The 16,515-nt window shown below is 41.4% G+C and overlaps 1 protein-coding gene across 2 annotated transcripts in view; it reads left to right on the plus strand.

The window, feature by feature from the left end:
- The window catches only part of LOC117412565 (voltage-dependent calcium channel subunit alpha-2/delta-2-like), a 180,820-nt gene that overhangs the window by 130,325 nt on the left and 33,980 nt on the right, over positions 1 to 16,515 (plus strand). For both annotated transcript variants that reach the window (XM_058999924.1, XM_058999925.1), the window contains exons 9-11: positions 6,524 to 6,574; positions 6,958 to 7,057; positions 15,738 to 15,896. In XM_058999924.1, coding sequence (XP_058855907.1) covers positions 6,524 to 6,574; positions 6,958 to 7,057; positions 15,738 to 15,896 — 310 coding nt within the window. The remainder of the gene's footprint in view (positions 1 to 6,523; positions 6,575 to 6,957; positions 7,058 to 15,737; positions 15,897 to 16,515) is intronic.

Consider the following 16,515-nt stretch of genomic DNA (forward strand, 5'->3'; position numbering starts at 1 on the left):
GTCACCTATCTGCAGATTGACTTTCACCATTGTTACCAGACAGTGCTTGTATCATGCTATTCTTAAAGTATTATACAATTTGCTAGGCTTAGTATACCTCTCAATATACTTGACTGATCAGTGCCCCTACTGCCCGCTTAATAGGCTGCCAGGGTGCCAAGGCAAAGTGACTCCTGCTGTTTAGATTTCATTCCTCACCCGGCTAGGGCTGGAAACCTCACCGCCGTGTTCACTCTGCTGGAGAGGCTTGCCAGGGTAGCATTATTGCCTGCCTCCATCAGCCTTGCTATGGTAATGCTGCCAGCTTTCTGCGCAATGCAGCTCAGCAACACAGAAAAGAAGAATTACTCTCTGCTGCCAAACACATGTTGGCGTAACACTGAGAAATCACCGCCCCCCCCCCCCCCCCTCTTTTTTTTTTTTTTAAGATTGCATGTGGTTTCCATCCCTGTCTGCTAGAGAGAGTAAAGGCTGACTCTTATTTTTATAGAATTCACTTTGCGGGATTGTAAGTGGATCAGCGGCAGTAGGGAATATAATGCTACTTTCTTCCAGCCCCCTAACAGCTCTTTGAAGTAACAGCCATAAATCTATCCTCTAGCACACTTCCATTTGCTATGCACATCTCACACACGCAGTGTTGAAAGAAGAGACACAGTAGCACACATTGCAATTGTTTAAATCTCCATACTAGGATGAAGAAAACTCTTGGATTGCACTGAACCCTAATGCCTCCTTTCCTTCTTTACTTTTTTCCTTTATCATGTTTTTTTTTTTAATTCACGGTTGGTATAAAACTGGACATGTGAGATCTGTGGTATAGTTAATGGAAGTGTGCTAGCTATAGTTGAATTAGCTATAATGACTCAAGTTCATGCACGTGATGGGTGCAGAAACCACCCTGAGTCAGTCCTGGCCATTACTGCACTGCGCACATCCCTCATGTGTCGTGCTGGGTGCGAGGGGATGGGTGTGTCCATGTTCTCCCTCTGTCCAGCCCAGTCCCTGCAGCACTCAGATTGATGTGATAGGATGGGAGCTGATTGAGTAATTGCAACGTTGTGCTGTCTCGCGAACAATTGGAGCCCTGAAGGACCCAGTCTGCAGCCCCGTAATGTCTGGAATGTTGTTGAAGGAATAACAGCTTCCATCTGTTTTACTCTCTTAGTGCAGTACGTGGTTAGAAACACAAAAAGGTGGTGTTGTGCAGTTTTGGGAAGGAACGCTACATCTACATTCTGCAAGCTCTGTATTCCCAATAGTAATTAGCAGGATCTTTGCAGAAGTTACCAAGCCAGAAATAAACCACTCTGATATTTGATTTAGGGGCTTTTAGGAAGTGTGTGTGTGTATATGAAGGAAACAGCAGAAATGAATGCTCAATCGTAAGGTATTTAGCAGTACTTAGAATGAAACAACTGTGTTTTGTCAGTGTCTTCTGTGTTTTATTATGGCTGGCACTAGGATTCTTTCCTGATCGTTTGTGCTTCTTTATAAAGTCGTCACGTTACTCTTAAACAGTAACAGTTTAGTGTTGTAATAAATCTAAACGTGGCAGCCTTACTCATTAAAGGAATGTTTTGATTGGTTTATTGTTAAAGCCCATTTTAATGGAATTTGCTGTTCATCGAACCTTACTCAAACCTTTTAGGAAACATGAAAAGGTCTTTCTCTTTAAAGCTTGTAAGAGAATGTTTATGAATACACTCTTTAAAAAAGCAGTCTTGTGAACAAGTAGATTGGCAAAGGTGAAAAGAGGCGTGAACGTAGGAGACTGCACCCGTATGAGAAAACGGGTAAAAAAAAAACAAACACACACAAAGCGAATGCCAGCATGTAAGTTCAGGAGTATTTCCAGCATATTCCAACTGTGCAGTACAATCCTGAAAGAAAAAAAAAATGAGATTAAGACAATTAACCTGCCTCTGCCTATCTGTTCCCCCTGGATACTTCTCCACCCTCACCCCCCCTCCGGAAAATTAATGGTCTCTCCGCCACAGTTAATTGTCTCCAATTGCTCCGACATTAATTATTAACATTTCTCAGTTTGAACGTCTGTGTGGGTTATTGGAGAAAGAGAGCAGGAGAATGCGAGCAGGGTTGAAGGGACAGAGGCTTCTGTTACCCAAGCGTTACAAAGATCCCATTACCTCCTAGATGCAATCCACCATGCAGCCGTACGAGATATCGATTTTCACAAAAGTCAATCTTGTTTCTCTGTAAATATTTTGGACTCGAAAGCTAGTGGTCAATTCTGCGGAAAGCTGTTATTATTAATACTGATGTAAAATCCTCTCGCGCGCAGCTGAGCTACAAAACTCAGTCGCCTTTTATTTTTTAGTTAAAGGGAGCTGGGGGGCTGTTGTGATTTTCTTTTAGCAGTGTTTTTGAACCGGGTTTATTTTTGGAGACAGTCCACAGCAAACAAATGCTTTACGGAAAACAGGCATGACGTGACTGAGTGGTAATTTTTAAAGCTCATGTCTTGCAGCTGTTGCAGCACAGTGCTCAATGCAGCTAAGGTAGCAGTTGTGGGGATATGATATTCATGACTAAATCAAGAAGCTGGGTTTGATAACAAGGTTTTCAGATTGACATTGTAGAATCCAGGCAGCAGTCAATGTCCCACTTTGAGCAGCCAGTTTATTTAAGTGATGATAATGGCGCCTCAAAAATAAAGACCTCGCAATGCAATCATCTCCCAGCCGTCTCTGCGTATAACTTTGCTGTGCCTGTAAAGCAAACTCGCCATCTCAACCCCTCAGATTATTGGGATGGGGTGTAGAAATAAGTGCAAGGTGTTTTGACCTCACAACCCCGTGCCAGCACCATACCAGCACCATGCGGTATCAGGCATGTGTCTTATACCACTGTGCCACCCAGCTCCCTGTATTCGATGCCTCAAAGAGCCATCTAGTTGCACAGTTTGCAAGGCTTCTCTTCTGTGCTGCTATCTGATTAATATCTATTAGAAGTCTGTAAACATGAGCACGCCCTCCATTGAAATGATTACATCTGCAGTGCATTATGAAAGACACCCACCCCGTACTCAGCCAGGCAGACACAGTCCAGCGCCCCCGACAATCCTCCGCTTGAGTCGATGAATATTATTATTACAATTATTATGTGTGGAGTCAACAGCCCTGCCAGCTCCCACCCTCGCTGGCCACCCTATCCATCATGTTTCTGTTTAAATAAAAAGCCTTTCATAAATGCTCTTTTTTATTATTATATCCACAGAGCAAAGTCGTAAATCAAAAAATGTTTTTTTTTTTTTGCTTGTTTATTTTCCTCCAAAGTCACTAAACTGTAAAGATCTGAAAAAATGTGATTTTTGGAAATAGCTTATTATTATTATTATTATTATTATTATTATTATTATTATTATTATTATAAAAATTAGAGCCGTTGATTTTTTTTATATTTCTCCTCCACCTTCCCTTTAAAAAAAAAAAAAAGAAATGTATTTTCAGAACTTAAGCACTCAATAAAAATGATAATAGTATTTTTTTTTCCTGACATTTAGTAGGAATAGTGACCTTTGCCAGAACACTGCAACAGCCTTTATCAGCCCAGTGCCAGTGAGGGATAGTTTCTTCCTTCCGGTTTTATTTACAGTGTTTTATGTCGATTGTTCTAGTTATTTTTTGTATTTCACATTTTAGATGTCAATGATGCCTCTGTTGAGAAAGCCCTGCTCACTGTCACAGATACCAACCACCAACATGGAAAGGGCTGGATAAAGCTGAGGGAACATGAAGCTACTGTGTGGCTTGGGACTTTCAGGAGACGAGGTTTCAGGCCACTGCACAGCACACCAGGGGAGACTTGGGGTTTGATACAGCAAAGTTACCTCAAACTAGGTCTCCTGGAACCAGATTTCAAGCCACTGTTTCTAATATAGTGGCTTCATGTTCTCTCAGCTCAAGAGACTGCAGACCATTGCCTAGCATATCCAGACTGCTTTCTCAGACTCGTCTTTCTCAACATAATTCTCCAGTGCTCAGGTCCTTACACTGGTTACCAGTGAGTTACTGAATTGATTCTAAAATTGCCATAATGATGTATAAGTTCCTTCATAGATTAAAAGGCCATCCTATCTCAGCATATCAGCTGTTTATTAGCAGTAACTGTGTCTCAATTAAATCCCCTGCCACACTTAATAAAGCCTTACTAAGATTTGTTGTTCAAGTCCATTTTTAGCAGTACTAAAAAGAAAATTAGTTTTGACGACATGTCCTTACGAATTAAGACTCTTGCTTTGCATCTTATGATATGGTATGATAGAGCTGTTGTATTTTAGCCCCAGAGCTGAGAGATTATATGTATTAATGTTTTAGTGAGCTGGTTGGTTGCAGTGAATAAGCGTTAGTGTCAGCGCATGTGAAATATGCCCTGGACACGCCACTCAGCTTCCCAGGACCAGCTTCTCATTCCATCTGCTCATATCACCTGGCCCTGGCATTAGGAAAGGGAGGTAATGAAAGGGAAAAAATGCCATCGCTTGGCGGGAGCAGAGAGGTAATTACAATGTGGAATCCAAGCAGAAACAACACATCTGGATTGCTGATTTCAATACGGAATGGAAAATGAGTACGAGGGGGTGGAGGATCCCTTCACCCTTTATCCCATGAAAAGTCACATGCCCTTTGGAGGGGGCTATGAATTACTGAACCAGCTATAAACTTGCATGGGATGTCAAATCCTCTTTGGTTGTAACATTGGATTTCGCTGGTGTTATGTACTGTAATGTGCTTGTTTTCCAACAGGGGGCTAGAAAGGCTGTGAAATGCCGCTGTAATGTGTCCACCAGGTGGCTGACAGAATAACATAATGAAGAGTCCCATTGCATAGCGGTTTGATCAATTCCTGGTTTTGCTATGAGTTTACTAAGACACACCTGACACTGTGGCTGGTCAAGCTTGTATTAAAACCTGGAATGGGTGAAACTGCCCTGCAAGAGGAGTCGTATTTCAATCCCTGTCGTTGTGCAGTAGCTGGCTAGGTCTAATAGAGAATGCTGGTGTAATGTGCACAGCATCTGAACTTGCACCAGTACCAGAAACATTCTTCATTGCTCCAAAAAACAGAAAGAAGGATAAAGAGATTGTTCAGAGACAGTGTGGGGACAGTGCATTCCCTGGTCTTGCTGGAGAGCTGTAGTCTGTCAGCCAGACTGGAAGTGTCCTTTTTAATGGAACTGTGAGCTGTGTCAGGGAGTCTGTTTAGTGTCTACAAGAGGAGAGACACAGCATGAGAGAGAGAGCAGTTGAACACTACTGCCCTATGCACTAAAGCAGTGGGCTTCATTATAAGATCCTCTGGCCGCTAGCAAATGCTCCCCAGGGATTGGTAGTCAAACAAATGCCAGCCTGTGACTGAATGTTTTTACAGCAGCTAAACTGGGCTGTATGTGATGGATATTGTACTAAAAGTTCAAATTCTAGAGTCTGGTCCTGTCTGGACATTAAAAGGTTATATCTCTGTCTTTCTTTCTTTCTTTCTTTCTTTCTTTCTTTCTTTCTTTCTTTCTTTCTTTCTTTTATATGCATTTTGTTAACAAGAAAATAGTATTTAAAAAAAAATGAAGGGATGAACCTTTTTTTTTATTGCATTCCTTATACAAATGTCCTATAGTAAAAGCATGACAAAGTGTAATAAAGCAGTGAAAGCATGGTAAAGCACAGGCAAGCAGTGTGAAGAATTGTGAGGTATAGTAAAACATATTCATAAACATGGCAAACCAGGGTAAACTATGGGAAATGCACAGTATAACCATGGGAAAAGCATGATAAAACTGCAAAAAATACTGTGCTAAACGTTTATAAGGGATGTTAAAATGTTGTTTTAAGAAACATAATTACTGCCTTCAACTGCAGCAAAGAACTGAAGGATGCTATTGCATTGATATGTATTTAGCCCTCTCTATAAAGCAGGATTGTGCTGTTTTTTTTTTCCTTTTAATTAGGATTTAGTAATTAAATTGATAAAGGTCATGCCAATGTGCTTCATGTTTCCGGGCCCAATTCTGAAAGCCACGCAGACGTACAGAGCTGAGGATAGTCTGCCTTTGATGTCCCGCAGTCTGTTATCAGAAATAATTGGATTTTTTTTTTCTCTCCCTCTTTTTTATTTTTTACCCTGGACATGCTCAGTTTATCCTGCATCACACGCTGGATCAGCTGCGGGTTACAGCCTCCCCTTTCAATGCAGGGATTCAGAAGCAAACACAGTTTCGCAGCTTAGCCGCTTCAGGGTTAAGAGATGCTGTAATGAGCAAATGGGTGGTGCCTCTGCAAGCAGCACAAAGGACAAGACGCTTCTTTGCGTTGTCATCTGCTGTAATGACACTGACAAAGACACTTCTTTTTAGTAAAACAGAATATCCTTCTGATTTATGATATTCATATTCATATGAGCCCCCCGCTTATTACCAAAACTCTTAATAATATAAATATGCTAGAATGCTAGATTTGAGCTGTTTCTTTGACATCTCATCAGTTTCTCTCTCTTTGGTTTCCAGGTACATTCAGGGGGCGTCTTCTCCAAAGGACATGGTCATCATCGTGGACGTGTGAGTAACAAATAAGAACTTAACATCAAATTCCCTCCCTGCCCATATCTAAATCACTACATCCCTGGGCAAATGCTCTTACATGGTAACTACTATACAGGTGGAATTAGTGTGTAATTTCAGGGAAGTCTAACAGATCCATTGAGATGTAAGGTAGGAACCATTGGTAGTTACCCATGTGCTATAGCAGTGTGCAGTTAAGTCATTTCAGTTATGCTAATAAAAGTATTTTTTTACAGTAATATCATTTTGCGCATAAGAGCCAGCCTCCCAGCATGCCTGCATCCTGTCTCAAGGGAGCATGTGTTTTTATAGGCTCTTGACGTTTAAAAAGCAATGCTAGCCTGCTCTGCTGTGCTGAGCTCCTTGCACTGTGCTTGCAGGAGCGGCAGTGTCAGCGGTTTGACTCTGAGGCTGATGAAAACGTCGGTCAAACAGATGCTGGACACTCTCTCAGACGACGACTATGTCAACGTTGGGAAGGTAGGATCTCATTTCAGCATGTTCTTGGGGATTACAACGTGCCCTGTCCTGAATGAAGCGATTTCAAGCTGCACGGTACGTAGCGCTTGCCTTGTAGCGCATAGCTTCTTTGAACCATGCAACGTGCCTCAAATACCCCGGCCTGGAGAGACCAGGTGTATTTTCTGTGGGTGGAGGTACGGGGGTACCCTTGAACTGTACCCCGATTCCCAGTATCAACACTCAAATTCATACACAGGATCATCAAGATTCATGAAACATTTATTGAACTGCTTTTGAACGACTCATTGTCAAGCGTGCTTTCCTGTTTCACACAATGCACATGCTGTCCATAAACCCAACCCTTGCAGTACGATGGACTCATTTTATCCCTAAAGCAGTATCGCAGTTGAACAGTACCAGCCAGTTCAAAGAGGCTTAACAGGTGATATTTATCACAGGCCGGTGCACTGGACAGGTTTTAAGGAATCATTACACTCTCCAAGTCCAAGCTTGGCTTTTCAGAGGCGCTGCCTATTTGTTCTAACTGGGATGGTGTTTTTTTGTGACGCCCATCTTGAACCCAGCTGAGACCACCCAAACCCGTTTCTCATGGGCCCCTCGCAGCCATCCTATCAATATTACCTTAGCATCGCATTCATAACTGTCTTCGAGTGTCAGTGGATAACTTATTGAGACGGGTAAACTCCTGCAATTTTAAGCAATTGCAGATACGAGTGCCGGACAGGTTTAATATGGGTAAAATTGGCTGGAGATGAGTGGAGCGAGAGTGGCTCTATCAGCTGTCAAATAGCAGGCCGATACAATTTCGCTGTCTTATTAGCACGCAGAGTGGGGACGGAGCATTCCTTCTGTCCTGTTGATGTTCAGCCTTTCTCCCACTTGAAAAGGTAAAAACAGCTTTTTAAACAAAACAACAAAGGATTTAATCTGTCCTTTTTAATTCTGATGAATACAAATGAGAGACGAGCAGCAGCAGCAGCAGCATGACAAATTGAGCTTTTTATTTTCCTGTTTTTTTTTTTTTTTTTTTTTTTTTTTTTTTTACAAGTGCTGGAAAAAAATGTTTTAATGCCCTTCCTCTGCAGCTGTCATCTTAAAAGTGTGTGTGTGTGTGTGTGTGTGTGTGTGTGTGTGTGTGTGTGTGTGCACGTATGTGTGTGTGTCTTGCTGTTTGCGTGTGTGTGCGTGTGTCTCGCTGTCTGCATGTGTCTCGCTGCCTGTGTGTGTGTGTGTAGAATAATGCCTGGGATTGAGGGTGTATGGTTTGTACCTATAGCTGGGACAGCACTGAGATCATGCAGTTTGCAAGTCTCATTCTCAGCTCATGAAACTGATAGGCATCAGACACTGAGGATGTTATTCCCCCGCTAGACCCTCCCCCCCCCCCCCCCCCCCCCCCCCGAGTAATTGCAATCAGTTTTTCACAATTACTTGAAATTCTCTGCAACCAGCAGATATGGAGAAAACAGGAATTGTCTTTTTGATGTGGATAGAATTTGAACGGGAACTCCTGGAGATGGTGTGGTGAGAAGATCTATCTGCTTGAGAATTAGCAGCCTGCAGCACCGTGAGACAGAGCCTGCCATTGTAGAGGGAGTGTAGTTTAAAAGCATGTCTCTTTGATGGGGGGGATGTCGGCTTGCAGACTGCAGTTTGGTTAAGTTTCTCTCTCTCTCTCTCTCTCTCTCTCTCACCTCTCTATTTTTTCATAGTAAAATATTGCTTATTTCACAGCATTTCACAGTCTAAAAATAGGTACAAACATAATATTTATTGAAGCAGAAAAAAAATGTGTTGCCACATTCAAAATTGATCATTTTCTCTACAGTTATTATATAAAAACAGTAAATTATCAAAGACAGTTATCAATAAAATATGACATGAATAAATGTAAAAATAACAACAGACAGGTGAAATGTCCTCTTCTTGTACAGGATAGAGCAATCTTTGATGCAGCCGGGGTCTTTTTCATTTTGATGAAATCATGCAGATCTATGCAGTGTGTGTTCAGTAATATACCTGAACACACACTGCAGTGTAGAGTAGTGGTTAGGGCTCTGGACTCTTGACCGGAGGGTTGTGGGTTCAATCCCCAGTGGGGGACACTGCTGTTGTACCCTTGAGCAAGGTACTTTACCTAGATTGCTCCAGTAAAAACCCAACTGTATAAATGGGTAATTGTATGTAAAATAATGTGATATCTTGTAACAATTGTAAGTCGCCCTGGATAAGGGCGTCTGCAAAGAAATAAATAATAATAATAATAATAATAATACCGGAAGCAAACTAAACCGGCTGTCAAGTTCCTAATGCACTGTTACAGGTAGTACGTCTAAAAGGCAAACGTTTGCTGTATTTATTTTTAATTGATAAAAAATATGTATATTTACACTTTTCTAACAGAAGTGGGAATTTTCACAGGGATTTCCATATTACACAACGATGGGTAAATTTCACGGAAATCTTGAAATCCACAATAACCGTGAAAAAAATGACAGCCTTCCCCATTGCCTTTCAGAAAAATAATATAAAAATTGTGACCTGCAACAAATGTGCTACAGCAGTCCAATCACACACACTTTCATTGCTGGCCGAGACACGTGTGTTTCCACTGCATACATCACACTGGACACTCTCTAATTGTCTGGCCAGTCAGTGGGTGTCCATCACAAGACTGGTAAACTATCCTCCATAAGCAAGCAGCATGAGTGGTTTCAAAAAGCTAAGATAAACGGAGGTACAAAGTGTTTGTTCTAATAAGCGGAGAATCCAGCAGCTTCCTCGATGGATGATAGCAGGCCACGGGGAGTTTCTATGGAACAGAAACGCAGATTAGAAACCAAGGACTCGATTACATTTTTTGACACGTTTCCAGAATTTCCTGGCTGCTTGTTGTCTGTGTTTTCAGACTGATATCTAGCACAAGCTCTTATAACATCTGTTTCTGTGTGATGTGTAACACCCGAGACCATTTAAAAAAAAAAAAAAAAAAAAAGATGATTCATTAATACAAGTCAGAACAATGAATGATGGTTCCAATTCTGTGTTACTGGTTGCTGGACTAGCCCTGCCCCTTGTATAGAACACATAATTAATGAGCAGCTCCCCTCTAACCAGTTAGGAGAGACTACAGTAGGAGTGGTTTAAACTGAGCACTTACAGAGACCTATTACTATTGACTGCCCTTATAGAAAAATAAAACTATCGTATCATCCAAAAACATTGTTTTTTCCCATAATATACTATAGCAAACAATATGTCACATAATGCTGGTTTCACTGTGCTTGTACAGCACTATGCATGGTTAATGCACTTTGCTATGCTTTTGCCATGGCATCCCACAGTAAAGTTTTACAGTCGCAAAGTATTTAGGCAGTTAAAAAAAGAAGAGAAAGACCACGAAGAAAGTGATTTCTATCATTTCTAATTGTTCCATTGAAAGATATACATTAAAGATTCAGCTTAATAATAAAACAACACGTTATTACATAACATGCATAAAATGAAAAATAACATGCAAAAACTAATGTCATACTTTGACAAAAGTGTTTGGGCAATCAACATATTTCGTATGAAACCCATTCGTTGCTAATTATTGACCATTATTATGATTGATAACCAGCGCCTGATGATAATTATAGAATAAAATAAATATGCAATCATCAAGTGCTGAAAAAGTACAGCAACGATCTCAAAATGGCAGATACAACTAAACAAAAAAGGATAAACTACCAGAACAATAGCAGAAAGACTTGGTTTACAGAAAAGCACTATGTGGACTAGTATTGACAAACACAGGAGAACAGGGACTAGTGCAACTAGCTCCATGTGTGGAAGACCAAGAAAGATTCTTGCAAAATGTGGAAGAAGAATCATTCGAGCAGCCCGGCAAAATCCTCGGATTACTGCAAAAGATTTGGCACAAGAATTGAGAGAAGATGGTCAAGAAATTCACGAGTGAACAATTCAATTCAACGATACCTTAACAAGATGAACGTTTGTTAAAAAGAATACACAAAAGAAAGCGATTTGGAATTTTTCTTTCTTAGGCACTGGCTACCTTTGTATTGTAGAAGGATCAATGAATGCTTCAAAATATCAATACATTTTGTTACCCACTGCTAGAAGGCTTATTGGATGGAAGTTTGTATTACAGCAGGATAATGACCCTAACCATTATATAAAGTCTACTATGGAATTTCTGAAAAAAAGGAAGATCTCAGTCCCCAGACTTGAATCCCATCGAGATGTTGTGCATTGACTTGAAGGCTGCTGACTTGAAGGCTTGCAAAAAGGAAACCAAAGTTGATTGCAGAACTCAAAGCTGTATGCGTTGAAGAATGGGCACAAATATCTCAGGAAAGATGCCAGGAACTGGTTTCAAAATACAAAAAAAGACTGCAAGCTATAAAGGAAGCAAAAGATGGGCACACAAAATACTAATGTAAGGGTGCCCAAATACTTTTGTTAAAGTATGAAATTCGTTTTTGCATGTTGTTTTTCATTTTATGTAATAATTTGTTGTTTTAATTATAAAGTTGAATCTGTACTTTAATTTATATCTTTCAATATAACAATTAGAAATTAGAGAAATCACTTTCTTTGTGGGTTTTCTCCTTTTATTTTTAACTGCTCAAATACTTTCGTCTGCGAGTGTATAAGACAGGGACCTGGAGATATTGTTTTCAGTGACAAGTAAGAGACAGATTTTCTTTGTATGCATTGGATAGGGGAAGCAGTTTCAGCTGCTTGAGGTCTGGTTGCACTCTTTTAGTTTTAGACAAGCCGACGCGCACACAGACACATTTAACAGATAAACCGCACATTGCTTAATGGATGCTGAGAGGCACGTGCCGGGGCAGTTTAAGTGGATCGAGGCAGCAAGGGGTTTGGCAAGCGGGCGCTAACATGACAGTTTGGAAAGTGGAGTGGATGGGTGAGATTAGGAAGGCGATACAGCGTGTAAGTGATACTTACTCCCTTTATTTGCCTGTATAAATAGAAGCCACCTTGTGTCATGTGCTCTCGAGGCTCCTGCAGGGGCCTGGGTCCAATTGAAATTGACTGGTGACCGGATATTTGACAAGCCGTTTGTGTTGTTTGCATGTTGGCCTTTTTTTTTTTTTTTTTTAAGCGACATACAGGAAATGGCTTCCATGTTCATGTTATTGTTATTATTATTATGAGTTTATTTAGCAGACGCCTTTATCTAAGGCGACTTGCAGAGACTAGGGTGTGTGAACTATGCATCAGCTGCAGAGTCACTTACAACAACGTCTCACCCCAAAGACAGCACAAGGAGGTTAAGTGACTTGCTCAGGGTCACACAATGAGTCAATGGCTGAGGTGGGATTTGAACCAGGGACCTCCTGGTTACAAGCCCTTTTCTTTAACCACTGGACCACACAGCCTCCTCTACACAGGCCTTTCTGTTCTATTCATTTTATTTTTTGTGTGGACATTTGTTCCTTGTTCTGTTCTGTTTTATCGTTGCGTATTTTGAAACCGGATCCATATTGGAGCAGGTTAGAAAATGTCTTTATCTTTTATCTTTATTTTTTGCCTGATTGTTGAAAGCGATAGTCCTGTGAGACCCGACTGATACTGCATTTGAAGAGTGCTTTGAAATGCTCCGTTTTAAATCCATTCCGATGCATCAAGTATCCTTCAGATGCATTACCACAGTTATATGGGATTCACCTGTAAAGCAACAAAGGGAGATCTACTCGACCCTCACTCTAAGGTCCTTTGTTATAACACTGGCCTTGATTAAATCAAATGTATGGCATTATATAGCATGGCTATAGCAGCGCCATAAACTGTGGTTGAATTCAGGTCACTGTATCCAATATAAAGTTATACAGCCAGTCTTTTATAAGACAGGTCTGTCTGATCTAACACTACTTCTCTGATAATTAGGAAGAGCTCAGCTATTCTCTCTTGCCTTCCTGCCTAGACTGTTGTCATGTCTGATGTAAAGGTTTTATTCAGTCCTCATCCTGGCCCTGTTGGTTTCAGCGCTGTTTCAGTTACCTGTCTACCAGGCACTGGCTCCTGTCTGCTATAAACCATTATTGAAATGACCTTCAGCAAAACGGGCACTGTCTCCAACGCGGCTCAGAGAAATGGGTTCCCGAGGGCAGAGTAGCGAGGCGGGCCAGGAGCGTGTTAATAAAAACGAGAGCCGGCTGAGATAATCAGCGGCTCGGCAGCGGCTGGCTGAGAGGGCCCGGGCCCAGCTATCGATGACTGAGACGGCGGATCAGTGATTATAAACCCGAAATGAGGTCTTCTTATCTCCGAGATTCTAGTTAACATCCCCTGAGCGCTTCGGTCCCTCCAATAAAACTCCATAATCCTTCAAACAACAGGCAATCTCCCGAGAGAGCTGTGGCTTCGTCTCACTGCAGCATGCTGGGAAACAGGGCTGACGTGACACAGCACCACAGTTTTTCCAAACTGTTTGTTTACCCTTTTACACTTTCACACTGAGTTTTTAGAAATGTGTTACATTTTTAACATCAGATTAGAGGATGTCGCTGAAGCACACATTAAGTTTGAGGAATACAACACATACAGGTACGGATCTTTCGAAATGGCACTGGATCTGAAAATAAAAACATCCTAAAATATAAACCAGCTCTGTCGCAGATATTTTACATCTTCAAGATAGACACCGGAGAAGGTGCCATCAATAATGTCCCACGTGCAACTTTCTTAAAGTCAGGCCTGGCGGCGGAGTGTGTGCTACGGGGGGCACCAAGTTGTTTTGGGAGGCCCATTATGGAAAAGGTCACCCAGTCAAATAATTTGTGTTGCAATACGACTCCGCCCCCTACAAAGGGGTTTGCTAATGGGGGTATTACTGGTATTACTGGTACTAATTTGTAAAAAATATACAACCTTGGAAATTTTCCAGAAACAACGCTTTTAATAATGGTTTGTCAGAGATTTCTATCTCAATCTGGAATCTGAACTGGTGGGGGCACAAGACCTAAACTGGGGGGGAGGAGGGGGGTACTAGATCTTAACTGAGGGGGCAACACAATTTTTCAGTCTAGTAAAAAGTGACATTTTTTTAGATGCTTACAGTAAGCCTCCCCACATGGACATACATGTGTCTCAATTTTTGAAGCCTTTTCATCCCTTTAAAACCTGTGCATACAAAACATGGATTTTGTAATTCTGTTATCTTTTTTCTGTTGTTCAGCTGTTGCCACACATATTTTGACAGGGTCCCTGGGAGTTGTGATCATTTCAAAGCTATTAAGATGTAGCAAAATGTTATTTCATGTCTGTCAAATTAAAGCAGAGGTGGCAAAGCACGCTGCAGCTGCTTGCACTGCTAACCGTCTCCAAGCTCAGCTGTGAGGAGTGCTGTCTACAGGTTTATATGCTGGAGCAGCACGCTCAGAGAAACGGCTGTTCATTGCGTTGATAAAGAGGCGTGCGGTGTAAGTGTTGGAATTTACAGAACGTGATTAGATAAATTGTGTCATATTTGCTCATCCTCCACTCACCTTGTGTAAACCAGACAGCCTTGCTCTCTCTCTTACTCTGCCCTTTCTCTCTCTCTCTCTCTCTCTCTCTCTCTCTCTCTCTCTCTCTCTCTCTCTCTCTCTCTCTCTCTCTGTGCTCAATACCACGCTGATGATCTTTTCTATGCGAAAACCAGAAGGTCCTTAATCGTGATCTGCTGTAACTAGAGTTGTTCACACCTATGCAAGGTCAATGTCTAATTTGTGCAAAATCAGCATAGGTGCATTTCTCTTAACAGGACCATTGAGAGATCAATCACACTTTACCACTTCAGCGTGGAGTCCACTTCACCCAGCGATGAAGGACATGAATCAAAAGTCATAAGAATATTATGGATGTTTAAAATTACTTTTAGTCCAAACGTGAATTTACTAACTGTATTAAGTTTCCCTTGCCATAGTAAAAGCATAGCAAAGTGTAATAAAGACGTATAGTAAAGCATATTAAAAAGAAACATGGAAATGCATAGGATAACCATGGGAAAAGCATGACAAAACTACAAAAATACCATGCAAAAATAGTGTGGTAAACTTTTATAGTGTACATTTAAGGGTTTTAGTTATGGACCTTGACAACAATAAGTCAGAAGTGCAACAGTAAATTGGCATAAAAGTAAGAATAACGATACTAAAGAGCCAGCTGTACTCATATATCCAAACACCTTGCAAGTGAAATACAGCCCTAGGGAGGTTTCAGGGTACATATGCTGAAGCGAAGGACACGAATGCAACATGATTGATGGTAAAGACTGCAGCATGATGTAATACACACACACTACATTGTGGCTGCAATTTGAAAGCCCTCAGATCGATTGCTGTGTTTGGCAGTTGGACTGCCGTCATCCCCCAGGAGAGGGTGAAAGAGAGGTGAAAGTGTGTGTGCGTGCGTGCGTGCGTGTGTGTGGAGGAGGGCGCGGGGTTCAATGGTACGATTGCATTGCGTGTTAAGAGAGGTGGTGTTCGGTTTCCCTGGCAAGGTGTAGGCAGCTGCCAGTCCCAATCATTGCTCTCGTTGATAGGTATGTGGGTACACCAGCCTGTCAGCGTTTTGTCTGTGTTTGTTGATCTGTTCAGGTGAGCTCTGCTTTCCTTACCTGGCTGTAACGCTTGCCTTGTTCCCCCTGTCTGTCTTTGAGCAGTTCAGCGAGACGGCCGAGCAGGTGTCATGCTTCGACCACCTGGTACAGGCCAACGTGCACAACAAGAAGATGTTCAAGAGAGACGTGGAGAACATGATGGCCAAGGGCACGACTGACTACAAGTCCGGCTTAGAGTTCGCCTTCAACCAGCTGCTCAACGTAAGCGTGCACAGCACCACTGCAACAAAGAAGCAGTATTGTACCTCCACACGTGCTCTGGGTCCTTCTAAAAGTTTCCTGTAGTAAAAGCCTTGCAAAGTGTAATAAAGCACAGTGAAAGCATGGTAAAGCATTGGAAAGCATTGGAAAGAATATCTAGGTATGGTAAAGCATATTATTAAACATGGCAAACCAGGGCAAACTATGGTGAATGGATAGCATAAACATGGGAAAAGCATGGGAAACTGCAAAAATACCGTGCAAAAATACAATGAGGTGCCAGGAGCTGGAGAAATACTCTAAACTACAAAGATACTGTGCAGTAATATTCAAGTCACATTCAGCAGACAAACCGTCACAAAGTACTGTAGTTATAACCACAGCACTCCACGGGTACGAGGATTCGGTTATATATATATATATATATAATCAGGTGCAAGAAAGTACAGTATGTTTTAAACCTAAATTAAACCTCTGAATTTGGAGAATTACTCTTCTCAGATCTGTGTCTGCTTAGCGTCGCAGTGTAATTTGGAACGATTTATCAGGTCATGCTGTCTTTGGATTTCGATTAATGCAAGTTAGATTCCTGTATGAAAGACTTGTTCTATGCTTGATC

The sequence above is a fragment of the Acipenser ruthenus genome, chromosome 25, assembly GCF_902713425.1.
Source record: "Acipenser ruthenus chromosome 25, fAciRut3.2 maternal haplotype, whole genome shotgun sequence".
NCBI classification, from domain to species: domain Eukaryota; kingdom Metazoa; phylum Chordata; class Actinopteri; order Acipenseriformes; family Acipenseridae; genus Acipenser; species Acipenser ruthenus.